The following is a 26,095-nucleotide window of genomic DNA, read 5'->3' on the forward strand; positions in this document are numbered from 1 at the left end:
TCACGTTCTCTATTGTCCTTTCGGACATTTAATCACACGTTACCGTTGGACAAGCGTAGTACCGGCTCCACGAAAAATGAAAAGCCCGGTTGCAGCCCGGGCGGTTCTGCGCGAAGAGGCGGCGCGACGGCTGGGGCGCACGCGTCCCACCCGTATTCCTACGCGCGACGGGCCGTAGCACGAAGAAGAGCAGGGGAGCAACAGGAAGGGTGGGCCCGGGCGCAACGGACAAAAGCGGCAAACCGGGAAGTCGGACGGGTTCCCTTTCCGCCCTCGGGGCCGACGCGAAAGACGCGGCCCACGGTGATACACTTTTAAGTAGCGTTGGCAGACAAAGGGCGCCCACAAACCAAATTCGGATCGGCGGCCGCTTCAAGAAAAGCGGCGGGCCCGGCCGTCCTGTCAGCGGTACAAAATCCAGTCGGGCCGTTTGACTTTCTTCTCCCGGCCCCCGTCTCAATGTGAGACATCCTCATTTGGAGGAGAAGGTCGGGACGCCATGGTGGAGAAGCGGCGAAGTTGCCGGCGCCGCGCCGCGCTGCGAGCTTGCAAAAAGGGGGAAAGGGACGGGGGGGGGGACATGCGCCTCGCCGACTGCCCATCATGCGGAGCTTCTCCTTCATGCTTAGAACACGCCTCGCACATCAGAACTGGCATGCACGCGCGGCAAAGAAATCCTCCATGCGTCGGCTGTAAAAGTCACGGGGCGAGCGAGCGGGCGGGCGGGCGGGCGCCGGCTCCCTCCGGCGCTACTCCAAAGAATCGCCGAGCTCACGCGTTTAGGACGGGGCCGTCCAAACCCGGTCCCGCGGATTCAAACGAGCGGGACGCCCGTCGGCCTTCTGCCGAGCCCGTCGTTTGAACGGGGCGTGTCAGGGGAAGGAAGGTGGAAAGCGTGCGGGATACGGGCCCTCCGGGCCCCGGGCCAGGAGGCCCCTGATTTAGAAGTTCCCCCTTGCGGATTTTGCTCCGATTTTGACCTCACCTTTGGCGCGCCTGGAGATGTTTGCTTTGCGCCGAGCATCATCGGTTGGGCTCAACTACTGTGGGCGATCCGCATGAAGACGGCTTTTTTTCACCCTCTGTGTCGCCGCGCCATTAGTATTCAAAGCTCCTTTCCTTAATGCCTTTTGAGAGCATGGGTGCGAGCAGTGCGATTTCCTCCGTTTACTTTGAAAGTAAACTTGAGTTTGAAGGGGCCATTCCCGGAGAACCGTTCGTTGGCTGATTATGCGGAGCCGCTTCGCTTTGCAACATTCTTATTACAAGCGTGCGCTCCCAACTCCAAGCAAAACCACAAACCTCCTCCCCACCGGCGCTTGTACTCCGGGTGGAGCGGATCTCAAGGCACCGCCGTACTGTAGTCAATGCGTCGGTCGGGACTAAATCGGCCACGGCTCGGGCTTCCCGCGATCGATCGTTGGCGCTCGGAGCGCCAGGTATGGTTTTGGTCGGTACTTAACGTTTGAGGAGCGCGGGAGTCGGCTTCCGACACGGGCGCGAAGCTAAACGTCGCCTCGTCTCGGCCGGTGAGGGTCGGGGCCGGGCCGGGCCGGGCCGGGGCGGGGCGGGGCTCAAAAAAGCACGTTGGCTTCCATATATCAAAGGTCATTTCCTAAAGGGCGCGGGCAGACCTAACGCAGCAAACTGGACGGGGGCCGCGCGGGACGCTAAGTAAGCATGCGGGCGATGCAAAGAGCTTGTCCGGAGCGGGCGCAAGCCAAACTGGCGCAAAGTGAGGCCGCTTGTCCCCGCTCCCCTGGTCACAGCCGGAAAAGAGAGGCCGGCCGCGCCTCCTCGTCACGCGCCGGGGAAAAGGCTGCACGTTCGGCAAGCGGGGGCGGCGCCCCGCTCCTCGCTCGCCGGTCCTTCCCAGATGCGCGCGAGTTGCGGCTTTCGGAGGGCGGGGGCGGGCGCTCACACCACGCTGTGCGGCGACGGGCGCACGAACTGCGGGTTGATGTAGGAGAAGCCGGCGAACTCGCTCTGGTCGATGTTGGCGATCATCATCTGGTCCGGCGGCGTCAGCATGGGCTGCGTGCGCGTGAAGAACTTGTCAAAGTTTTCCGCCCCCTTGCCGCACTGAAAAGAGACGCACGGCTTTGGAAGGGCCGGCCTTTGTTCGGGTCGTCCCCCGGGAGCGGACCTACCGGTTTGGGCTTGAAGGGCGGTTGTATCTCGCGGTTGGCCAGCCGCTCCCAGTCGATGCGTCGGAAGAAGGCCTGCTCCCTGACGTCCCGCTCGCCCTCCGGTCCGCAGCCCAGCCGCTTGGAAGGGTGCTTGGTCATCAGCTGCCGCCCACGACAAAGGAGGACTTGGCGCCAAACGGGCCAGCAAAGTCGCCGCTCGCCGATAGCGCGCGAGGCTAAACCGGCCCGCGTACCCAAAGGCCGAGCGGCGCGGGAGAATAAAAATACGGCCGTAACGCGTGGGGCCACGCGCCGCGACGGCGCCGCCTACCCCTTTGCAGATGGACACGGCTTCTTTGGACATGGACTTGGGGTAGGACACGTTGTGCTCCATGATGGACTGGAAGAGCTCGTCCTCGTCCTCGCCGTCAAACGGCGGCTGCCGTGGAAACCGCGCAAGCGGTCATACGTAGCGCATACTCCAAACGACAGAAAAGCCAGCCCGTCGTTTCTCGGCGCTTGTGGCCCGAATTGCGTTGCGGCGGTAGCATCCGAGCCCTCTGTTCAGGGCTGCGCGCCGGAGGGAAACGTTTGGTATCTTCCGGGAAATATGTGACCCCGAAGCTAGGCCGCAGGTCCCACAGTTGTCGAAGTCCAGTCCCGGGGGGCCGATCGCCCAAGTCCGTTGAACCAGCCGCGTCTGCGAGAGAAAACGCGCGGGATACCGGCCCTCCCCTCCCCCCTCCCCTCCCCTCCCCTCCCCTCCGCTCCGGGACTGGACTTTGACACCCTCGCCGTTGGAAAAAAACCCCAAACCAATCATGATTGCTGGGAAAAGCGGGCACGCCCTCATCGCCGTGAGCGTCGCAATCCTATCGTGACCTTTGAACATCTTACCTGTCCCGCTAGCATCTCATACAGCAGAACGCCGTATGCCCACCAGTCCACCGACTTGCCGTACGGCTGGTAGGCTATAATCTGGCGCACAAAAGAAGAGGGCCGTTAAAACAACGCCGGCGGTTGAGCCCAGTTAAGAAGAAAAGAAAACAAATCGATCAGGTCGTCCAAAGCCACCGACGGCGCCGACTCACGGCCGCGACGCTTTGTGCCAGCCTGCAATTTAGGCTTGCGCCTCACTCCCACGCATGCGCGCGCATTCGCCGGCGCGGCCGCGCAATTACGCGAAACGACAGGCGGGGCTCCGTCGGAGCTGCTCCCTCAATTTGCAATTACGGCCAAAGGGAGAAAAATCCATGCGACGGGCGACATGAAGTTAGCGCGCGAGCCAGAGAGGTACGCCCGCATCCTTCACCCGCTCGGAAACGTCGGTAGCCAAAAAAGTCCGACGTCGTGAAGGGATGAAGTCGCCCACGCGCCAAAGCTAAGATTTCTTCATTTATACGCACGCGGAAAGTTAGCGGCCAACATTGCCTTTGGTAATGCAAAGTAGGCGGGCCGACGACCGGCATCCAGGTCGCGGCGTGGGGCGGCACGTGCATACGGACAAAAAAAAAACCGATACGGCATCCTCTGCTCGGAGCCGCTTTTAATTACTACGGCGTTTTCGTGCCGGCCGGTCAAAAGAGGGCGGGAAGAAAGAAAGCGTCTCACCTCGGGCGCGATGTAGTCGGGCGTGCCGCAGAAGGTGCGCGTGCTCACGCCTTCGTACATGTTCTCCTTGCACATGCCGAAGTCGGCGATCTTGATGTGGCCCTCCGAGTCCAGCATCACGTTGTCCAGCTTCAGGTCCCTAACAAAGCCGCGCGTGCGTCTCACTCGCTCTTTCTTTCCCGAGAGAGGCCGCCGCCGCCGCCGCCGCCCACCTGTAGATGATTCCCTTGCGGTGCAGGAAAAAAAGGCCCACGGCGATCTCGGCCGCGTAGAACCTGTCGGGGACCCGGGGGGCAAGAATAAGCCGCGGAGGGGCGCGGTCCTCGGGCCGGGCGAGAAAAGGCCGACGCGTACACGGCCTGCGGCTCCTTGAACTTGCCCATGCGCTGGATGTGGTACATCAGGTCTCCCCCGTTGATGTACTCCATCACAAAGTAGAGGCGGTCCTGAAGGAAGGCGAGGCGGTCAAACGCGGGCTTTTCAACTTTCTTTGGGGAAACGCCCGCCGTCGATCCCGGCTACCTGCGCGTCCTTCTCTTTTTCCTTCTTGGGGAAAAAAGGCCCCGCTCTCCCCTCGTCGCCGAGTTTTGCCGCGCGCGGACGTCGCCCGGCCGGGGAAGCGCGCGTATTTTTTTTCTCTTGGCGTCGGTCGGTGGGGAACGGACGCCCGACCGTCCCGGCCCCGCGCGGGCGCCGGTGAGCCCGGGTCGCTCCCAAACGACACGGCACGGCAGTTGAAAAGGAGCCCGTCGCGACTTTTCGCCCCCATCCCATCTTTTAACGGCGCTTTGAAAGACGCGCGCCCCATTTGTTTCACCGAGGTGGTCCCGAAAGCCGCCGGCGTCCCGACCTCCGCCGCCTGCCGGCTTCCGTCGGAGCGGCGCCAACGGGGCCGTCGGTGAAAGGAAGCGGAGCCCTCTGGCGCGAAACGCCGCGGGCCACAACCGCACCCTTCCCCTCCCCAAGTTCCCCCTTGAACGTTACGCCACTCGCGCCGAGCGGGCTTCCGGCGCCCGATGTCGCCCCGACCCGGGGCCCCTTCGGAGATGCGAAGGACCCAACAGAAAAGGCGGGAACGGAGGGAGGCGGGCGGACAAGAGGAGGCAGGCGGCGGGCGGGCGGGCGGGCACGCACCAGCGTCTGGAAGCAGGAGTGCAGCTGCGTGAGGAAGGGCGGCTTGTCCCTCTGCGCCAGCACCCGCTTCTCCACCATGGTGCACTCCACGTCGTCGTCCTGGATCACCACGTCCTTCTTGAGGATCTTGATGGCGTACAGCTCCTCGGTGGCCTTCATCTCGGCCAGCATCACCTTGCCGAAGCTGCCCTTGCCCAGCAGGGCCAGGAAGTTGAAGTCGCTCAGGCGCAGGCGCTCGCCGCCCGACGCCACGCTGAAGCGCCGCGGCTCCGACGGCGCCGTCGCTCTCCTGCCGTGGCCCAGCTTGGCTTTCTGCCGCCGAGGGGAGCGCGCGCCGCCGGCGGGGTTATATCGCCGGCGCCGTCCCGATTTGGCACCCGAGCTTTTCGGCGCGCGCGGCCCTCTTTTGTTTCCGTCCCGCTTTGTCATTCCCGACCCGACGCCATCCGGGGCAGCCGCTCGGCGCCCGACGAAGCCGCGGCGGACGTTGGAAGCGGCGGGCCGAAGGGCCGGAGAGGAAACCCGCCGCTCGTTTTTTTTTTTTTTTTTTCCCACTCTTCCCGAAAGCGTGCGGTACGCGGCGACAAAGCGCCAAAGAGCCGGAGCCAAAGGCCCGGCCGCCGCATCTGACTGCGCGGCGCGCTAGTTTCCACGGCAACGGCGCCGCGTGGCGTCAAGGCGGCAGCCTTTGAGGAGAGGCGAAAGGCTTATGAAAAGAAAGACGGAAAAAAAAACCAATATCAGAGCTTGCGTGTTGAGACGGGCTAATATCTCGCTCGGGTTAGGGTTAGGGTTAAGCCACTTGCTCGTCACCGCATCGACAAATTTGATCTAACTAGCGCCAGTGGTAGAGTTTGAACCCGCCTCCGTCACGTCTTCCCACGGCTGCTATTTGCCGTTTTATTTTGATGCGTGGTCCGGTATGTTTTGCTACGCTTGTGCCGATTCGGGTTGTAGTTCCGCAGTCTGACACTAGATGGCAGAACACAATTTAGTTTAATGACACGACTGAGACATGACGAGCGTGGACACGATTTGTTTTCTATAAGCTCCCGCTCGCTCTCTTGACACATTCTTCTACGTTTGAACGTATTTGAAATGGCGTCGGTCGTCCGGAACGCAAAGGGGCCTTTCGGAGACGATCTTGCTTGCATTCGACGCTCGGCTTTGCAAACGTCAACTTGAGGAGGGCGGCGCGCCAGACTTTCCCAAGAGCGCCGCGCGCGCTCTCCTCACCTCAAACTTTTGCCGGAGCTCCAGATCCACGTCATCCACCTCCGGGATGGGCACGTTGTAGTACTCGCCCTCCTCCTGGTTCAGCAGCTTGTACCTTTGCCGGACACACACACACACCCTTACAGCTATTACACTTGACAAAAACCGTCGAGCTCCGGAGTCGCGGCGAGCCGAACGTTGCCAGTTCACAATTTCCCTCGCCACGTATTGGGTCCGGACCAGCCCAAAAAAGAAATATCGGTGTCGCGGTACTGGAATTACAGCTCGACTCCACCGAGTGTTTTGAAAAAACAAAAAGCATGCGACAGCGTGTCCAAAAAGAATCGTGTATCGTGCGTCGCACGAATAAATAGAGCAAGGAGTAAATAATAACCGAACGCGTATTGTGTTCAGTATTTGTCGGCACGTCGCGGCGCCCCGTCCCGGGTAACCCTAAAGGCGTTTTGTCCCCCGCGCCATTGGCACGCAATGATTTTCCGAGGTGGCTCGCCGTCAACTCGGCAAACGCTTGCCACGGCGTATCGCCCCAGCGCTTTTCCGCGACCTTCGGGAAAAAGCCGTCATCGTTCCGAGGAAGCCGAGCGAAAGGCGGCGCCGCTCACCAGCCGCACGTGTGAGCTTTCATCAGCTCGGACACCCCGAACGACATGGAGCCCATGAAGTCGTTCCTGGTGGTCCGGTCCCAGTCCCACACCTCCACGGACAGCCGCCGGTCCTTGTCGGACGCCTTCAGCTTGCTGGGCGGGCACAGGGGGCACGGGGGCTTTCGGCTCCGGGCCCGACCGCGCGGACGACGCCGGGTCCGGGGTCGGGTCCGGCCACTCACAAGGCGAAGGACTCGTTCCAGCACGGGTTGAGGGACGAGCGGATGGTCCTGGTCTTCTGTTTGGTCTCGTTCTTGGGGTCGGGGATCAGCTTGAGTTTGACGTAGGGGTCCGACAGCCCGTTGGGATCCATGGGGATCAGGTTGCGGGCTTCGCCCACTGCGGGAACAAAGCAGGTCGTGAGGTAAAGAAAGAAAGGCGCGCATCATCGCAGGTGCCCCCCCCCCCCAGCAACCAAAAAACAAAGTGTCAAAGCAGCAAACAAACAGTCGAAGGTCACCTCCACTGCTCGGGAGATGGAAAAAGTCTGACATTTGTCTGCGCGATATCTGACGAACGGGAGAGGGCCGTTACATAGCAACAGCAATGGGATGGAGGGGGGGGGGTTGCCGCCTTCACCATGGCGACGATATCTACAGTAAATGGCCAAACGGGCGCTCCTCTTTTAAGATAGGACAAGTGCAGTCTCATCTTACAAACGGGCGCAATCTATTGATTTGATTATTTTCATCAACTTTTTCAACGACTTGATTTCACAAGCCGCAACGCAACAAAGCCGGCTTTGTTCTTTTTGTTTAGTTTTTTTCCGCAGCCGCGTTTCAAAGCCGGCCGGGCCTCCTTTCGTAAGCCAACGGAACAAAGGAACTCGTTGGGAAACGCGAGGTTCATTTACGTGCGGGGGGACAAAACGGCCCGATGGGATTCAGGTCCACCCCCCAGTGCCTCCTCGGTGGCTCGCGTGCCAAAATCATCCGGCGCGGTGAGCCCGGTCCGGGTTCGGGAGTCGGAGCGACGTCATGCAAAAGTCGGTGGCTTCCACGGCAACGCCGAAGCAACGAACGGAGCGAGCAAACAACAATGACAAGTGCGCAATGGCGTCCTTGAGCGCCGACCGGCGCTCCGCTAAACCAAAGAGCGGGCCCCGCCCTCCAAAGGGCCGGCGAGGCAGCAGCCGTCCTCCAAATGCGCCGACTCGTCTTGCTAATGAGGCCGAAGATGGAGCAGGTGTCCGAAGGGCTTCCCGCAGGCGAGCGGGTCGCGGCGCGGACCCGAGCGAGGAGCGTCTGGGCCTTGTTGCCTGGATACGGCGAGAGGCGCGCGCCGGGCCTCGCCGACGCGGCCGCGGAAGACGCTTTCCGCGACGTCAAGCTGATCCCCGACCCCCAAAAAGGGAATTGCAATTGGGCCAATGGCGTATCCTTGCTCCGCAAGCCCGCGGCCTACGTTTGAAAGCTCGTTAGCCTATGTTGATGGTCTTCGGCGAGCGCCCGAGGTCCCCCGTCCGAGCCCAACCGCATTCGTTCCCGCCATTCGCCGGGGCTTCGCCATCTTCGTCGGGGGGAGCTCTGTGCAACTCGCCGCGGCGCTACTGCGTTAGATGTGATTAGCGTTGAGTTTGACGAGGAAATTTCTCATAATCTGCCGTTCCCCGCGCACATTGGTGCAATGATGTTTTTCCTTGAGTATTCTGTTCCGAATTTTTCATCATTGGTAATGTCAAGGAATACTTTTGAATTGAGAAACGGGCGCCATCCGATGAGAGAGTATTTCCAGTACAAGCAGCAAAAGCCCCCCCCCCCCCCCCCCCCCCCCCCCCGTCACTCCTCAATCCCCCCCAAAATGCGCTTTTTGTGCATCTGCGTGCCGCACGGCAGCATGAGCTCACCAAAGGCTTTGAAATTCAAATGCGCTGTTGCGTAACAATGCCACGTGCCGGTTAAGGATGGGATAATCTGGAGGGGGGAGGGCGGGGGGCGGCGAGGCCAAAATCTGAGCCGGATGCATCCCTTGCCCGGCGGCGAGCGCGCCACGCGTGCGTTTGCCACTGGCCCCAACGCCAACGCCTTTCCCTTTCCCGACGCCGTCCGTCGGCTTGATTTGGGAGCGGCTCCCCGGGCCGCGCGGCTCGCGTTACGTCCGGCCTTACTTTTGGCCGATCGGATTTCGGCCGCGTCGAGAGGAGAGCGCACAAAGGGGGGCAAGCGAGGTGTACAGCGGGGCAAAAGACAAAAAGCAATATTGAGTCTCGGTCAAGGGGAGCCCGCGGTAAAGCTCGGCGCGAGGGCCCGTCCGTATTCCCGTCGCTCTCGCGCTACGGGAGGCCGGCCGGGACGAGTCGGGTCGAGTCGGGTCGAGTGGAGCGGAGCGACCGCGGCCAGTCCAAGGTCGGCGTAGCCCTTCGTACGGAGGACTCGGAGAAGAGCCGCGTCGCGCGAGAGCGCTCCCTTCCTTTTCAGTCAATCGCCGGCCGGCTCGCTTTTTCCCGTTTGACAATGGCTCAGCGCGCCTTCCGTCGCCCGAGAGCGGTGAGCCAGCCGTGGCTTTCCGGGGCCTCCCCGAGGGCCCGGCCTCACATGGAATTTCCACGCGTGTACATGGGGCTACCCGCATTGTTTTAAGTGTGAAAAGGATCTATTCATATTGAAAACTGCGGCACAAATCTGAACTCTTAGTTCAGCTTAACCGTGCCGCTACCCCTTCCCATCCCTTTGGGCTGCGGCCTCACGGCGATCGCCCGGATACTACTCAAAGCCAAGCCCGTCGCTGACCAAATACCCTAATAGTCAGAGTTTACGCTGGAAATTCCAATTTATTGCAACTCCTGCCTTCGTTGGTCGATCGGCGCGCTGGGAGCCAATCGCGCGTCTCCCGCGCGAAACCCGACGTGACGACTTTCCCTCTATTGTCATTTTATTTTTGCGAATGGCCGTCGCCTTCTCGCTGCTTAACGTTCAGAGCGACTGTGTGTGAGTGTATGAGGACGGTAACCACGGAAACAACTATTCCTCTGGGTTCAACTGCGCTTGCTGGGGGGAAAACGGTGGCGTTGACGTGGGTGTTTTTTGAGCCATTCCAATTCAATAGATGGCCGCGGACAAGAAAGCGAATTTGAGTCTCCTTGAGTCCACCGTCACTTTTGCAAAATCTCTCCCTCTCAAAGCACATCGCCGAAGCGATTGACGCGGGGAAGTGGGATATCTATGCGGAAGCGGCGCACGCACGGCCGAGACGCACAAAGGAGCGCGCAAACAAACGCGCAGAGAAGCGGAAGGGTCGGGCAAGAAAGAGCGGCGGCGAGGCGCGACGGGGCGCGGGGACGGACCTGTGACGTGAAGCCTGTCGCCGCCGACCTCGATCTTGAGGAAGAGGCGGCCCCGCCGCTCGGTGTGGTCGGTCCCGCACAGGCTGGGCACGTTGACCACGCACTGCTTGTGCACGTTCATGTCGCAGGCTGGACCGGAGCAAAACACAGCGAAAGGCCACGTTAGCTTTCACGCAAAAGGGCCGTTCCGGACCGGGGCCACGCCGCTCCTGCTCACTTCCCCGCTTTACCGCGGGGAGTACCGTACTTGTCTTCTATCTAATATGGACGGCACGCCGATAATGTGGGTGGCGCGCTCGGGGGACGAGCCGTCTGGAAGACCCGCGCTCACCGATCGGCTCCTTTTCAATTGAAAGGCGGGTGCGACTTCAAACCCCGCCCGCAGACCCATTCGGCAAGACGGGGAACGACAGGATGCGGCGCGCGCGTAGAAGCGCAGCGTGGGCCCTAAGCGCGGGGAGGCCGCGCGGACGCCATACTCACTGTCGCATTTCATGCCCTGGTGGATCAGGCCGTACAGCAGCGAGCCGCAGTGGTCGCAGAAGGTGGGACTGCCGTACGAGTGGATCTTGAACTTGTGCTTGCTTCGGGGGTCCTGGAAAGACCGCGGTTAGGGCCGCGCCGCCGCACCTTCCCCCTTCACGTCGCCGGCCCAAAAGCCTCATTCGCGGACTCGAAATCGGCACCTCGGTTCAACGGTGACGGCGCGAGATACCATTGAGCGGCGAACGTTTTCCGCCGCGTCCGTTTATTCTACCCTGACGGGTAAAGCGATTGCCCGAGGGGTGGCCAAGCTATGTTACTTTGCAGCCCTCGGGGCGCCGTTCTCGGGAGAGGCGGCGAATAGCTTCTTGCGGCCGAACGGCCGCCCGTCGGCGAGTCGCTTGGGTCACCGGGCCGCTCGCATCTTATTTCAAGTCCCGCCCGTCGGTCGTCGGCGCCGGATCCGCGGGTTCCGTCGGAATCGGAGCTTGTTAAAAAAGCTGAAATGGATGGCCCGCGTCACGCCGTTCACGTCGTGCGAGGGAGCGCCGTGCGGGAAAAGGCGTCAAGCCGACCGGTTATTGTGCGATCGGCAGCAAAATGACGGGCCCGGCAAAATTCAAACCGGCGTGAGGCCTTGCTATTTTTGCTCCTCGGCATCAGGCCACCTTCAGGGAGGAGGGGGGGGGGGGGAAGGAAAAACCAGATGGCGCGGTAATTCGTGCCTCTCCTGTCTCGGGCCCTCCTGGGTCTTCCTCCGTTTTTGGCTCGAGCTTATTCGGCATCTACAACGCGAGGCTTTAGTCGACGCGTCCCGCCGAGACCTTTGTAGTTCTCTCCTCGGCACCATCCGCCCGCCTCTGCCGCAGATGAAAGGCTTTGAAGTTCCTCACGCAAAAGGCGATCGTTTCCCGTTCCGTCCTGTATGAAAGTCACGGGTCCGCGTGGCCAAACGTGGAATAAAACCACCCGCTAAATCCGTCCGCGAGGGAGCCCTCAAACGCGTCCGTTTCCGCCATAAAGGCCTCTCTGTGCACGACTTGATCTCCGCCCCCCCCCCCCCCCCCGCGTAACCCCATGTCTGCTAAGATCTCGAGGTTTGGGCGTAGGGCATCCCGATGGGCCGGGACTATATGTTTCTTGGATGCTTTGCGCGTTATTTCCTCTCTTACCAGGGGTAGCAACAATATATATATATATATATATATATATATATATATATATATATATATATATGTATGTATATATATATATATATGTATATATATATATATGTATGTATATGTATGTATATATGTATGTATATATATGTATGTATATATATGGAAATAGAACGAACCTAGTATGTGGCCGACAATTGCATTCATCTTTTACCAGCCTCCTTACGGGAGCTAAATTTACCCGATTAGAAAAAAGTGCGGCGCAAGGGGACAAATGGCAGAGTAAGAAAACTTTTGGAGCCATCCATCAAGCGCCGCCTTCTCCCCTGGTGTTTTGCCGCAGTCCTCATTTTACCGGTGCGCTTTTAATAATGCTTCCGCTTGCAGAAAGAAAGTTGCTTTTCACATACCTGCACATTCATCAGCGTGACATCGCCATGGAAACAGAGGCCAGAGGATCCCCGGGTGGAGATTTCTCCCCGTCGCGCGCATGTGCGGACTGAGCGCACGGGACAAACGTCGGACGGCCAGAACAGGCCGTCGGCAATACTCCGGCGAGCCCCGTCCTCCTCGTCGGCCGCGTCGCGTATCCGCGATGTTCGGATCGACGTCGGCTCGGCTTCATATTTTCAGATCTGCGCGACGCTATTCTCCAGATGCCCTCGCTCTCGAAATAATAACTAGCGCGGCGTCAATAAAGATAGTGACCTTCGGGAACATGCGTCGGGAAGTTTGCCGGCGAAATAACGACACCCGCGATATTGAAATCGCCCGGGTCGCCTTCATCGGGTGAATAAACAAACGCGGCCCAACCCGCACGCCTTTGCGCTCGTGATCACATACGGATGGAAACGAGAGTCAAACGGATTTTCAAGTGACATCTGGGAAGAGATCTTCCATGCCGGGGAAGAGGGCGGGGCGTTTGCTTCCCGCGGCACGGGATAATAATCGTCTTTGTCCGGGCCGACGACAGCGGCGAACGCGCGCAGAAGATGCAGAAGAGAGCTCCGGCCCCTTGGCGCCGTGGCGCGGAATTAAATGCTCTCTAATCGCCCCCCGGCCATCTGCGACCATCCCGCGTCAGGCTTCCGCCCGATTTGATCGAAGCCAGACGCAAAGACGGAAAAGGCTTCGGGTTTTGCGGCCCGGCCGATTTTTCAAAAGTACGTACGTCCGCCGCCCTAAATCGACAGGGCCGTTACGCGGCGTTTACGACGGTTCGCGTCGCGGCGCGTTTCGAGCGGTCACGTCGGGATGGCGAGCTCGCCGCCGCGGCCCGAGGGCGGTCAATGCGGGCCGGCGGGAAATTGCGTAAGGCGCCCGCCCAGCTGTTCCCCGGCGGCTTTGGGGAAGCGGCGCAAAGTCGGCTTATGCGTCTCATGGCTTGATCCCAGCTCTCGCCCGCTTGTCCACCCATCCCTCCATTAATGGGAGACTCGTTACATTAACGGGAAAAGCCGAGCGGCCGGCGGATGATCCCTGCCATCTATACGCCGCTGATTTGATGAGAAGATGACCTCCGGCGCTAGCGCCAGCTCCCGATAAACGCAGGCGGCTTTGCGACGCGCCGGCTTTACTCGCGCTTTGAATTTGCCGGAGCGGACGCCATATGTGCACGCAACACCAAACCCCCGAGCACGTTTTCCGTTTTGTTATGGGCAAGTCGAGCGGCGTGGCGGCGCATGTCGCTTGCGCTCGTTTGCCAGTTTTCTCCGGGCGTCCGCCGGCGCGCTCGCCCATTACGAGGAAGGCCGCGTCTTTGACATCTCCGCCGGGCTAAAAAAGAAAGCGAGCAACCCGAGCCCAAAAATTGTCGGGCGCCCCGCCCGACCCCGACGGATGTTCCCCGCGGCGTCTCCCTGGCGGTGACATTCCGCCTCCGCCTCCAGACGGAGGGATAGGTCAGCTCCCGCGTTGCGGCTTGCCGGAAGACGCGCCGGCGCCTCCATAAACGACGGATGGAATTCGGACGGCTTTCCCTTTATAAATCCCTCCCGCCATCACTCATTCCCCTTGAAAAGGGATCCGTCTTTTTTTTCCCGCCGCGTTTGACTTTTTGAGGGCGGCGCTCGGTTGTTCCACTCCCATGCCCGAAAGGAGACGCTTCTCCTCCCGCGCGGCCGCGACGCTGACGCCGGCCCCCGAACTCCAGATATCAAAGCGGGTCGGCGCCAGGCGCGCGCGAGCCGCCCGGGAGAGCTAAAGGCGTCGGCCGAGCTTTTTCTTTTTTTTACCCCCGAAGAAACTTGCTTCCTTGCTGATAAAAAAAAAGAAAAATCAACCTGTGCTGTGCTGACATTTCTGGGGCAGCGTCTGTGTGCGTACGCGTGGCTTTGTATCCTTTTGGCGCCCCGTTGTATATTTCGCAAACGGGAAAGTAATATAGCGGCGTGAAGCCCATTCCCAGAAGGGATCGCAAACGCCGTGCGCACTGTACCGCGTGCGCGTTCCTCAAACGGGCGGGGCCCGCCGGCCGGCATACTTTCTGACATCGGGGAGTCCGAAACACGCTTCACTCTACGCGCGGCCAATACCGTCAATTACGGATACGAACACAGGAAAATCCGAAGCCTTTACAAACGCGTTCCCCCTCCGTGTGGCCCAGGCAGCCGGCAACATCCCCACGTTTTGTTTCTTTGCCGTCCGTACGGGCCGGCGCCTTCAGCCATCGCGCGGCACACGAGCGCGTCGGGACCTCCGAGACAGCCCGGCTAAATTCAGACCGCTCGGAAAGTTTTCGGTATGGGCCCCGTCCCCTTCGGCGCCCGGATGCGCGGGGACTCCGAGTCAGGTCCTCGAGCCGGGCCCGCGACGCTCGCGGCGCTCGGCCGCGACGGCGCGTCGGTCGCCAACGGAGGGGCGCGGCCCACTTACGTCTGTGTCGGGACCCTTGTCGGCTCCGGGACAGGAGAAGGTGACGAACTCGTGGCAGCGTTTGTGAACTACGAAGCAGCACACTGCGAAACGGAAGACAAACAACGGGAGACGACTTTGGTCACAACGTTCGCGCTCCCCCAGAACTTTCAGCCCTTTTGGACAACTCCAGTTTTCCCGCTCCCGGACTCTCGTCGTGACTTCGGGATGAAGCCAAGCCCCGGCGGAGGATAGTGTCGCTAGATTGAGGGGAAGGACCCCCAAGGAAGCTTCATTTAGCTTTGTTTATTTGGCTCCCCCCCTCCTCTCCCATTCCTGAAAATGGCTAACGGCGAATATGAAAATGGCGTGGCGCCGCGCTTGACTTGTAAACCAGGTGCCATCAACAAGCGGCGACGCTTCCTCTTCTCTTCAAAAAAGAGAAAATGGCTCAAGTCACGACCGGCGGACTGGCGGAAAAGGCCCGACCCCGGCTTTGTGCCGCAGGTGGAAAAACAAGACGCCCTTCGCCTTTCCGATCGATTCGCCCACGCCAAATCGAGCGAGGGAGGGTCGAGCGGCCGACGCTGACGGAAACGCCTTTCGCCGGGCGAAAATACAACCCGAAGCCAAACGGGCAAAGCGGGCCAAAAGGCTCCGGGTGCTAAAGGAAGAAAGGCGAGCGTCCCGGCGGCCGAGACGGCGCTTGTGCCACCCGCTGGGCGAGTGGGAACGCTTGGCTTCGACGGCGGAACGAGGCGTCGGCGTCGGGCCCGCGTTCGGGGCGTTTTATCCTTTTTTTCTTTCGATCCCAATTTGAGCCACTTGGCGCCGGTTATTGCTCATGAAAGCGCCTGCTTTTCAAAGGGCCGCTTTAGCCAACCTTCCCTTTCAAATGCATAAACTACGCGCGCGGATCGGAGCGCGGATCGCCGTTTTGTTTTGTATTCCAAACGCGGCAGGGGAGGACGGCATCAATTATTCCCGAGCGCGGGCGGGAGGGAGCGTTTGGCCGCCAGACGTTTCTGAGTCACGCGCTTGATACGATGACAAAGCATCGCCGATCAAACGTGACGCGCCCACGGCGCGCTTTTGCAAACAACAACAATCCGGCGAAAGCGCGGCAGGCCCGCGCCGGGGCGGGAGGGGCGGGGGGCCTCCCGGAGTCTCGCGCGGTCTCGTCACGGGGGTTCGTGCGCTCAAAACGTGTCGGCGGGTCGGGCCGGCGCCTCGTATGCCGGCCGTTTCCCTTTAGCGGTCGGCGGCAAACGCAAAGACTCGTTTGCGTCCCATTGGCCTTTTGCATTGAAATTGGGATTCCCGACTCGCCCGAGCGACCGAGTTCCGGCGGGGTTCGCGGCGGAAGGACGCCCGGCTCCCGCGCACGGGCGGCTTAAGAAAGGCGCCGTCCCTTGAAGGACTTGTTTTCGGGGCCGACGGGATCCCTTCCGGCGTAAAGGAGTGCGCGCGAAAGCGGGGAGCTTTTGGCAACGGGGAGAGCGCTTGGCCGCCGTCGCTCCGGGGCCAAACAAAGTGGCGCTCTGTCTCTCGAGGTCTGCTTTTGCGCCGAGGAGAGAAGAGAAGAGTGCAAAGCCCCAGAGAAAGGCAGTCACGCCGCATTGAGGTCAGGAGATTTGAGCCAGAAAACCTGGCCGCCGCAAAGCCGTGGGCTCTCGGGGGGAGGGGGGGGCTAACGCGCTCCCTTCGTCCGCGGCAGCCAGCTGTGGCCAAGTAGCTTTGGGGGGGGGGGGGGGGGGGGGGCTTCAGCCACCCGCGTCTCCGAGAGAGCCGAGACGCCGCCGCTCGAACGGGGCGCGCTCGCCTCCGCCCTCGAGACGTTCGGGCCAAAGGGAGATTGGGTCCACGGAGCCCGGGCGAGATACGCCGGATCGCGCGGCGCGCAAACCTCCCGTCGATAGCCGCGTTTCCCTCCGGGAGACGAAGCCGATCGCTGCGCTCGCCCTTCCGAGTCCGCGCTTCCCGGATGAAATGGGAGCCAAATTCGACTTGACGGCTGCTAAAAAAGCTAAGCGTTTTCAGCGGCACTCCGCGCGAGAGAGAGAGGTCACACGCAGGGGCAGATTTGCATATTTTGATGTGTTTTCAGCATGAAATGTGTTTTCTGTGATGTAGACAGATGGAGTGGAAGGTAAAAAAAAAAGAGGGAGTAAGGTGCGATGATGACTAAAAGCTGTGCCTCAGTCTCTTACTGGCTAACCCTCACGCACGCGCGCACGCACGCGCGCACACACGCGCGCACACACGGCTACGCCACGGGAGCAGGAAGGAGGAACGCGCGCTTCGGAAAGCCGGCACGCACATTTTCCAGCCCCCCCCCCCATCTTGGTCCTTGTACAGAAATAGCGGGGACACGAGCGCGAGGCCGCCCGAGTCCCGCGCGTCCGTCCGAGGCCCCCGCTTCGGTTTTTCGCAACGCCGCGTCGTCGTTCTTGAGCTCTTCTGCGTGTTTGCATCTTGGCCAAGGAGCAAGAGCGGCGCCGGGCCGCGAGCGAGCCGCACGCAAGACCGGCTAGCTAGCGGCGGACGCGTTGGCGCCGAGCGCTCCGGTTTCCCCCTCGGGGACGGCGCGCGCGCGACGCCGCCACCTCATCGACGGCTTTAGCGCGGGTCCGAGACGGCGAGTCGCGCCTGGGGCTACTAGAGGTTGCTACGGCAACAGAAGAGTCGGCCGCGTTAATGGCCTTAAGCGCGCCGCGTCTTTCGCAAAGGGCGTCTCGCTTGAAAAAAGCGCCGCGAGGCTCATGACCGCGTGGCCAAAAAGGCCCCAAAATTGTGCCCGGCACAACCGCGTTAAATGTGGATTTTCATTAGCCGGCTTATGCGTACGGCGGTTGGGAACTATGGATGAAGACGGCCATTTCGGACGGAGACGTCTCCGATTTCGAGAAAGTGCGGCGCGGTGATGAAAAATCTCAAGTTGGTGAAACGAGATTTGGAAACCGTTGGGACTCACACGTAAGGCACGGACTCGCTGAAAGTTGGCAATTTGGGAGCGGCCGGAAAGGCCGGTCTCGGCGCTTTACAAGTACGCCTTGTTTCGAGCGACCCCGCATCAGGTCTCATGCCGTACATCGGGGAGGGACGGAGTCCTCCACCGTTTGCCCAGCCGCACTCTCGGCGAGGCGGTTCCGACGCTGCCGTTTGCTCGGCGAGCAAGACCGCCAGAGCGGCGCTTTGCCTTTCGGGGGCCGGCACTCGGGGCCGGCGGGAAAACGGGGCTCGCCGCGGCAACGAGCTTACTCCGTGCGCGCACGCATCGTCGTGAGCGCGTTCGAGCGACGTCGCGCGGGCAAGGCCCAAACGAATAGCTCAGCAAAGTTTACCTTGGCACTGGAAGCCTTGTTTGCCGAATCCCCTGCAACGCAAACAAACGAGTCAGCGACGTGGAAGTCGGAACGCCGAAAGGCGCGACTCCGGCTCACCAAATGAAGTCCGTGCAGTGGCTGCAGAAGGTGGGCTGCTTGAAGAACCGAGCCGTAAACTTGTGGTTCTTCACTTCGTGCACGTTTTTCTGCCGCAGAGCGCCTTTGCGGGCGAATCTGTTGCCGACGCCGGCCGAGTCGTTGTAATGCAAAAGGTGGTGGTCTGCCATGACTGAGGCGCGGGGAAAACCAAGCGAACAAACAAAAACAAAAACAAAAACTAGGCTCCGTCGACTCGGGGAAAGGCCTTGCCCCTCGAGCGCTGTTCTCAAGTGATGCTGATGCCGCCGGAGCCCTCTTGACAGCTGGCGCGCCTCCTCCTCTCCTTTCCTCTCCTCCCCTCCCCTCTCCTCTCCTCTCGTCTTCTCTCCTATCCTCCGCTCCGCTCCGCTCTGCTCTGCTCTGCCCTCCTCTCTGCTCTGTCGGAACCACCGGCGAGCGCTTCTTTTTCATTCAGACTGACGTGAGCAACGAGACGTTCACCGACTACTGGATTTTTTTTATCAGTCGGTTCTAGTCAATAAAAACCCAAACAAGGTCGTTAGATGAATACGAGTAGTTGAGATATTTATGAAATAAATCGGGCGGGCTACGTTTTAAGTTTGTACCTAATTTGGAATGAACACACACGGCCGGAACTCTCCGAAATACAAGCCGATTTTGAACACGGCGTGCGCCTTGCACGCAAACTGCAGGTGTTTGGCGCCGTCGAGTGGACATAGTTGGTACTGCAACCGTTGACCGAAAAGAAGAAGGTGTGCTGGCAGCCGACCGCAAACCTTGGCGCCGGCAGTCTACAAAACTGACCACGCGACCCATTTGACAACTCGACAATAACCGACACAATATATACAAATATATACGTATAATGCATACAGTGTGGCGAGACGAAGAAACCACACGTCGCTGTGCTTAGTGCAGATCTTTACTCTTCGCATGCCATCACAGTACGACAAAGTCCAAAACTGCAAAGACAAAGCCAACAGGTTCAAAGCATCAAAGGATCATAGCGACATGCCAGGTGGGTGAGAGACATGGTCCTAGTGCCCGCACCAACAGATACGTTTAACAAAGCCGCTCCGTTAAAATTCCGAGTAGTTGTAAAGGTGTTTTTTTAATTGGGGACGGGTTTCGGAGACGTTCGGCCTTTACTCATTGCTGTACTCGAGGATTTCAAGTGGGGCGAGGGTTTTCTGTGTTTGTTTTTTTTTTCCGTCGACGCTGCCGGAAATGTGAAGGGTTTCCATAACAACCGTCCCGGAAACCGGAAGTTGCGCGAGGCGGACGGGCAGCGCTTTCGAATCAAACTGGCGCTTCTCGCGGTAGCGCGAAAATTGAGCAAAAAGTGTCGCTTTCTCTTTCGACCGGGCGGGCAAACTTTGGCGTTCCGGCCCGCTCGATAGCAACTCCGGAAAGTCCCAAATAACGGATCGCCTTGAATCGACGGTCGCCAGCGATCGAGAAGCGCGCGACTCGTCCGCCTTGGCCTTCTCCGCTCCTCTCCCCTCCTCTCCTCGGGCTACGTCATGAGCCGAAACGAGGAGCCGCTGGAAACGCTCGACCGCGAACTGCACAATCTCGTCGTGGAGATGGAGCCCTATGTCCTGAGTCATCCCGACAAAAGCGGTAAGAGGCGGACGCCGCTCGCGCTTCCGTTCTTCCAGCGCTCGCGCTTCCGTTCTTCCAGCGCTCGCGCTTCCGTTCTTCCAGCGCTCGCGCTTCCGTTCTTCTCCCCCGTCGCCCGCGCTTCCGTCCTTCTCCCCCATCGCCCGCGCTTCCGTCCTTCTCCCCCATCGCCCGCGCTTCCGTTCTTCTCCATCGCTCGCGTCCCTCCCGTCAGAGCGCCAGCGCTGCGCCCTCTGGATCGAGAAGCTGTGGCGCCCGGCGGCCGGCGGCCCCGGCCTCGCGGGCCTCCGCAACCGCAACCTGCACGCCCGTCTGCTGCTTCACATGCTCAAGAGAGGCGTCCTGGAGGGCCCGTTCGCCGGCAAGCCGCAGGGCGGGAGCCTCAGGCCCCTTCCCGCCTACTTGGTGAGCACACTCGCTCAACAAACCGAACAAAAAAGGCGACGGCGTTGACGCCAAACGTCCGGACGTTTCCCGTTTTAGTCCATTTACTTGGACGAGCCCCCTAGCGGTCGGCAGCGGGACCGGAGCGAAGCGACCGTGCCCGACTGGGTGACGGGGGAGCCGGAGGACAATTTGGAAGGAGCCCCTTCCGCGCCAGGGTCGCCTTCTGCCAGGTACGCGCCTTTGCTCGCCCCGCGCGCCGGCCCGGACCTGCGCCGAGCGCCCGGCTCCGACGGAAGGACCAAGCCGCCCCGCTAATCTCGGCTCGCGGGTGGAAAATGTTGTTGTTTCTCCGCAACTCGATCGACGCTCGTCGCCCGCGTTGATTTGGCCGCTTGTCGAGCGCTGTTTGCTGCTGAAAATGCGCGCCGTGGCGGCGGCCCGAGCGGCTCCATGCACAACTTGGCCAAGCTATGTGATGGCCAACCCAATGGCTCTGCCCCCCCCACACACACACACAACAGACACACACTCAACAGCATGCCTGGAAAACTTGTTTTAGTCAAGTGGGCCACATGTTAGTTAAAAGAACTGCAAATGACATTTTTAAGATAAAACAAGTGTTTTAACATGTCGCCGCTCCTTGGCGCGCCACGTGGGCGGCCGAGTCAGCAAGAATTGTGGTGTGGTCGAATGTGGTCTCGAATTCTCTGAAAGCTCGGGCAACTTCCCGCGCGCACGGGCGGCGCAACGGTGAAAGGAACCACACGGTGGCGCCCGCGTCTCGATCCAAGCGCAGGAATGTTGCGGGGAGCGGGAAAGCGTCCGAGGCTCCCGCCGAATCACTCATGGACGTCACTGCGCATGTCGCTTTGCGTCCAAACAAACGCAAACCGAAAGCCAACGTGAGCTAGCGCTTGGCCTGCGGCGTCTGGCTGACGTCCCCCCCTCGGGCTCCCCTTTCACGTCCTTGTCCATTTTGTTCTCTCTGCGTCCGTCCGTCGATCTCCCGTCTCCCTAACCCTAACCCTAACCCTAACCCGGCCGCTTTAGAGCGCCTCGTCGTCGGCCTCGGGTCCACCGGGATTGAAGTCGCGCACCTCCGCCCGCTTTCTGGAGGGACGGAAGCAGGCAACGCGCTCGCGTGGGCCGCGGCCGTAAGCGCGCCGCCTCGACCCGTGCCTTCTTGATGTTTGCTTTTATTCTTCCTCCCCCAGGGCCGAGCTTCCGACAGAGGAGGAAGGCTCCCCGGTAGGGAGCGTGGGCGAGGCCCGGCCCGCATACGTAAGCTCCTCCGCTCGCTCGCTGGCCAATTGCGCGCGTACCCGCCGGGGATTTGCCGTCCGCCGTTCTCGCCTTTCTGTTTTTGACGTGGGCCGACGGGGCCTTTCGGAAAATCCGACAAGAGTAAATGTTGAGGATGATGACGGCGCCTCTGCGTAGCCCCTCTTTGTTGAAAAAGGGCAGCCGGACCTTCTGGCCTGCGCGACGAGTTTGCGCGCTCCTTATGAGAGCCGCTTGAGGTCGGCAAGGCTTTTTCTCTGTCGGCCGGGCGCTTTTCTTTCTTCCAAGATTTGCCCTTTTTGCAGGAAAACGTCGCCGCTTCTCAGCCGCTCGCTTCGTGGCGTGCCTTTCATCGGGAGCCCGGGGGCGTGTCGGTCCCCGAGTTCCCGGCGACCGCGGCTAAACTTTTAAGTTGCGCGGCCGGCGAGCGACTTTCCTTTTATGGCGGGCGGGTAGGCAGGTGTGGCGCTATCTTCCCCCATGCGGCGAGAGATCCCCGCCGCCTCTCCGCTTACGCCTTGGCGCGCCGATAACTCTGATTGCTTGGAGCGGGTTTTTCCCCGCGCCGGCCGGCCCTTTCAAATGGCCGCACGCGCGGATACGGGGCCCCTTGGCCCCCGCGTGGCAAATCGCGCCTTCGGACCTCGGGGGGAAGCTCAAATGGCTTTGCTTGATCGGACGCAGCCGTGACCCCGCGCCGGTCCGGCGGGCGAGCGTTCGCTCCTTCCCCCGCCTCCCGTCCCGCCTTACGAGACGTCGGCGCCGCCCGGACGGACCCATTGAAGCCGGGGGTGAACGGCGTTCCGCCTCCCGCCGCCGCCTTTTGTAAACAAGTTTTCGGCGCCTCTCGTCTAGTTTGACAAAGTTTCTCAAAGGAGCGTTTGAAGAGAGGCGGAGGAAGTGACACCTCCGCATGTTTTTGAAAGCATCCCATCCGTTTTCAGGTCTACGCTTCCGCACTTGCTTTTCAATCAGCGCCGTCTGGCTTTCTTCCCGGCGCGCTTGCCTGTCCTTTGCCTTTTCCTCTTGATGCTCTGACAAGTCTCTTGTGGGCCTTTCGCTCGCGCCGGCAAAAAAAGAAAAAAAGCGAAAGAGGAGGCCCATTACTCAGTGAAAGATCCCCAAGGCCTCGGAAGCGTGGGCTAAGTGCGCGGGGATGAACGGGTGCGCCCCGCCCGCCCGACACCTTTGTTTTGCCGCCGGCGATTGGTCGATGCCGGCGCTTATTCTTCACCGCCGTCGAAGAAAATCTGCAGTTTATCCGTCCGCTTTGTCATTTCTCTTTCTTTTGCACCGCTTTGGATGGAAAGCCTTAGGTCATCGTCCATAAGCAAGAGCGCGCGCCTCCATCGTTCACCTTTTCGCGTTTCCCAAACGGATGCTCGTATTTTGGATTGACACAAGCTCTTAAAAGTCCAGTCCGGAGGGCCGCTATCCCGCATGTTTTCCAGCCGTCTCTCTGATTCAACACACCTGATTCAAACGATCGGGGTCATTTTCAAGCGCCCGCAGAGCCTCCCGATCATTCAGTCGTTCTCCTTGTGGCCTATCGGTTTCTGCCGACCCTTCCGCAGCCAAAGTCATCTGGGAGGAGCCACCCCCCCCTCAATTCTTGAAATCACGCGCAATGCTCTCACCTGTGTGGGCTGCATTTGCCTTTCCCAAACTGTTGCTGCTGGACCAACTCTGATTAAAAACAAAACAAAAATGAAAGCTTGCTCCCCCAATATTTGCCGCGGTTGTCTTGAACTAGAGTAAGCGCGAGGCAAATTGGAGCAACGGTTGAGCGCCGTCTCACTTGCCGGGAAGGCCCTCCGGCCGGCTCCCGGACCGCAAACGGGCGCCGAGACGTCCGGTCGGACAGAGCCCGGCCGGCTGTCGCGGAAGCGCCGTGCCGCAGTCGCACGAGCTTCTCATAAAACGACAACAAAAAATATCCGGCGCGTAGTTGGGACGCCCGTTGCGTCGCGCACGATGACGGGCGGCGGCCGGCTTCTCCGCCGTAATTACGCACGGATGCCGCGCACTCTGTTGTTGAACGTTTGCGTCGGTCATCCACCCCCCCTTTAGATCCCGGGGGAAAACAAGACGGAGCTCGACCAACCGAGGAGCCCGCTCCAAGCCCGGCGGAAGGACTCCGGGGAGCCCATCCGCAAACTGGAGCGGAAAGGTGAGGAAGGGGCCGCGAGCTCGTTTGCGGTGGCGTCCGCCGACATGAAAAGAAACCCCCGGTACGAGACCCGTTTTTGGGGGGCCGTGCCTCGGTGCGCGGCCTCATTCTCCCGCTGCGACGCGCCGTCCCAAACGTCATCCGTCGCCCCCGCCTAGCAGCGGGCGGCGAAGCCGGGCGGGAGCCGCAATTGAGGTGGCGCGACCCCGCCTCAATTGAGGCGGCGCGACCCCCGACGACTCTTTGCGCCCGCAGTTGAAAGCGCGGCGAAGGAAAGCCGGGCCGTCCGCCCGAGCGAAGACGAGCCCATGGCCCGGCCGCAGAAGACGGCGGACCACAACGCCGACGGCTCGAAGGACCGGTGGGAGAAGAGGGTAAGGCGGAGGCGCTCGAACCTTTGACCTGGCGCCGGACCGGCCACGAGCGCCGCTTCCTTCTACCCCTAGCAGCTGCCCGCGGCCGAGGCGGAGAAGGACGAGTGGGAATCGCAGAAGAAGCGCGGAGCCGACGCGCGGGAGCTGCCGGACAGCGGCGAGAAGCGTCCGTCCGGGGCGGAGGCCCGCCGCGACGCTTGCTCGCGAGCCGCCGTGAGTATGCGCTCGCTCGCTTTACTGGCGGAGCGAATGAAGGGGCGTTTACTGACACGATGCAAAACCGTGTCAAGGGGTCACGCTCGCCGCCCATCAAATGGGTCCGGTGGGAAAGCGGTTTTCGTAAGCGGCAGTTCCACCCGCGAAGGATCTACTGACGTTGTTTGTCTGGCTGCGTATCCCCAATTTCTTTCTGGTCAGTTGTCCCAATACTTTTGTTTGATTCTGTCGGTTTCTTTTTTATTTCCTTCCCTAAATGGTGCGACTGCAGCTGAAAGGTTTGCGTGGCTATCTTCGTAGCGGCGCGTGGGCGCGGCCGAGGCCATCTTTGATTCCCCCATGAAAGCGTTCGGGGTGACTCGCGGCGTCGCGCCGTCCGTTCGCCGTCCGCTTGCAAATGTCAGCTCGCTGACAGTGCCGGGCGGCGAGACGCGGCCAACTGGGCCGAGGCTCCGCTCTGAATAATTAAGGGCCGGGCGGGCCCAAAGAGGATGAAAGGGGCCCTTCGTCCTTAGTCGTTAGCCGCGGCGTGACACGCACGCACCTCATGTAAGGCGTTTAAAAGGAATTCATCCGGCGGAACCTCTCGGCCCGGATCGGTTATGCCGGAAAACAAGATTCCGACGCGCGACCGCCGTCCCGGCGTATGAACGTTTTCCCGGCTCTCCGCCGAGGCTCTGACGAGCAACATACGATGATCCCATAACGGGCGAACGATCAGTTTGGGTTTAGGGTTAGGGTGCCTGACTTCTAGTGAAGGAAATCAAGTCTTCTGAGACACTCGCGCGCGACAAGATCTTTCCCAGACCGCCGGCCGCGGTGCGCCGTCCACCTTATGTGGACCTTATGCGCACGCTATGTATAGATATTTTGTCTTTTGCGGAGCTTGGACAGACTGGCGTACCTCGGCGCGAGAGGAATTGATTCAAAGTGGACCTCCCTCGTCGCAAGTTCACACTTGCTCCTCGCGCTCTACCGTCCAAAGTGCTCCCGCGCGCCATGTTCCTTCATACTCAGCGTCGGCGTGTTTGCTCGCGCGCAGGTGCAAGCGGCGCCCGATGGCGAGCAGCAGCGGAAAGGCCGGCCCGCCCGAGCGGAGACGTCGCCGGAGCGGGCCGCGCGGGAGAAGGCCCGGGCGGAGGTCCGCCTGGCGGCCGCGGTCGCCGAGCTGGAGGAGGCCAACAGAAGGTGGGCCGCAAACACGATCTTTCCGTAACGGAGCGAGCTCCCGCCGAGGGCGAGAAGCGACCCAAAGGTTGATGGGGCGGCGGGTTGCCATACCGCCGCAGGCCTCCCCGAGGCGCCGACAAACGTCCGCTACGTAATGGCCGCGCGCTAGCACGAGCGAGACGAAAAGGCGGGCGCGGCGAGTCCAACGTGCGGCGTGCCTCGCCGCCGGCAGGACGCGGGCGCTCCAGAAAGAGAAGGACGAGCAGACGCTTTTGCTGGAGGAGCTCCGAGCCGACGGGCGGGCCCGGGCGGAGCTCTTGCTTCGGGAGCGCGCGCTGTCCGCAGCCAAGGTTCCGCCCCGCCCGGAATCCCTCCCGTTTTTCTCGTCGAGCCGAGCTGGCCAGCGACGGGCTCGTTTTCCGCTTTTGTCCGCGGCAGGCGTCCGAGGGGATGCGGGACCTTGAGAAAAGCGTGGCGCAACTCAAACGGCAGCTGGTGCTGACAGAACATCGGCAGCGCGCGCAACTTCGGGTAAGAGGCGCGTGCGCGCCGGCCGGCCGGCCGGCGACCGCGCCCGAAGCTCATCGCTCTTTTCGGCCTCCGCTCAGGATCAGGATTTGAAGTTCCAGGCTCAAAAAGAGGACTTCCAGATCAGCCGTGACAAAAAGGTGCGTCCGACTCGACCGAGCGAATGAGAGTTGTGCCGCGCCGGAGATCGCTTTTCTTCCTTTCTTTCTTTGCCCGCGCCTCCTCACGTCCGTCCTTGTTAAATCCGAGGTGATGACATCTGTCATCTGGAGCCTATCCCGACCGTCCTCTCCTCCCGCTCTCCGAAAACGTGCACGGCAGGTGTTTTGGACACACTAAATTGTCCTTCGGCGATTCTGATTGTCTG

The 26,095-nt window shown here is 60.8% G+C and overlaps 2 protein-coding genes across 7 annotated transcripts in view; one reads left to right on the plus strand and one right to left on the minus strand.

Moving 5' to 3' along the window:
* prkcab (protein kinase C, alpha, b) lies at positions 1-18,402 on the minus strand. Of its 4 annotated transcripts, none has more exons than XM_088436210.1 (16): positions 17,977-18,401; positions 17,878-17,909; positions 14,555-14,637; positions 10,521-10,632; positions 10,038-10,166; positions 6,937-7,093; positions 6,713-6,847; positions 6,111-6,204; positions 4,875-5,058; positions 4,120-4,186; positions 3,953-4,015; positions 3,741-3,879; positions 3,027-3,107; positions 2,461-2,568; positions 2,151-2,291; positions 1-2,082 (listed from the first exon to the last, which is right to left on the minus strand). In XM_088436210.1, the coding sequence occupies exons 1-16, from the start codon at positions 18,144-18,146 to the stop codon at positions 1,918-1,920; spliced, it is 1,860 nt and encodes a 619-aa protein (XP_088292336.1). In that variant the 5' UTR covers positions 18,147-18,401; the 3' UTR covers positions 1-1,917. The 4 variants fall into 4 exon arrangements, 3 of the variants coding, with proteins under 3 accessions (XP_088292336.1, XP_088292335.1, XP_088292337.1); XM_088436209.1 differs by having other exon boundaries at positions 4,095-4,186; positions 4,875-5,186; positions 17,977-18,400; XM_088436211.1 differs by having other exon boundaries at positions 4,095-4,186; positions 4,875-5,221; positions 6,110-6,204; positions 17,977-18,400.
* The window catches only part of cep112 (centrosomal protein 112), a 19,898-nt gene continuing 11,178 nt past the window's right edge, over positions 17,376-26,095 (plus strand). Inside the window, exons 1-11 of one of the 3 annotated variants that reach the window (XM_088436189.1) lie at positions 17,376-19,602; positions 19,817-20,007; positions 20,086-20,219; positions 21,204-21,270; positions 23,341-23,440; positions 23,696-23,814; positions 23,887-24,027; positions 25,073-25,218; positions 25,433-25,550; positions 25,639-25,731; positions 25,809-25,868. In XM_088436189.1, coding sequence (XP_088292315.1) covers positions 19,503-19,602; positions 19,817-20,007; positions 20,086-20,219; positions 21,204-21,270; positions 23,341-23,440; positions 23,696-23,814; positions 23,887-24,027; positions 25,073-25,218; positions 25,433-25,550; positions 25,639-25,731; positions 25,809-25,868 — 1,269 coding nt within the window. In that variant the 5' untranslated portion in view covers positions 17,376-19,502. The remainder of the gene's footprint in view (positions 19,603-19,816; positions 20,008-20,085; positions 20,220-21,203; positions 21,271-23,340; positions 23,441-23,695; positions 23,815-23,886; positions 24,028-25,072; positions 25,219-25,432; positions 25,551-25,638; positions 25,732-25,808; positions 25,869-26,095) is intronic. The other 2 variants (XM_088436187.1, XM_088436188.1) reach the window with 2 other exon arrangements.

The sequence above is a fragment of the Hippichthys cyanospilos genome, chromosome 16 (assembly GCF_059441005.1).
Source record: "Hippichthys cyanospilos isolate Australia breed blue-spotted pipefish chromosome 16, RoL_Hcya_1.0, whole genome shotgun sequence".
Lineage (NCBI taxonomy): Eukaryota > Metazoa > Chordata > Actinopteri > Syngnathiformes > Syngnathidae > Hippichthys > Hippichthys cyanospilos.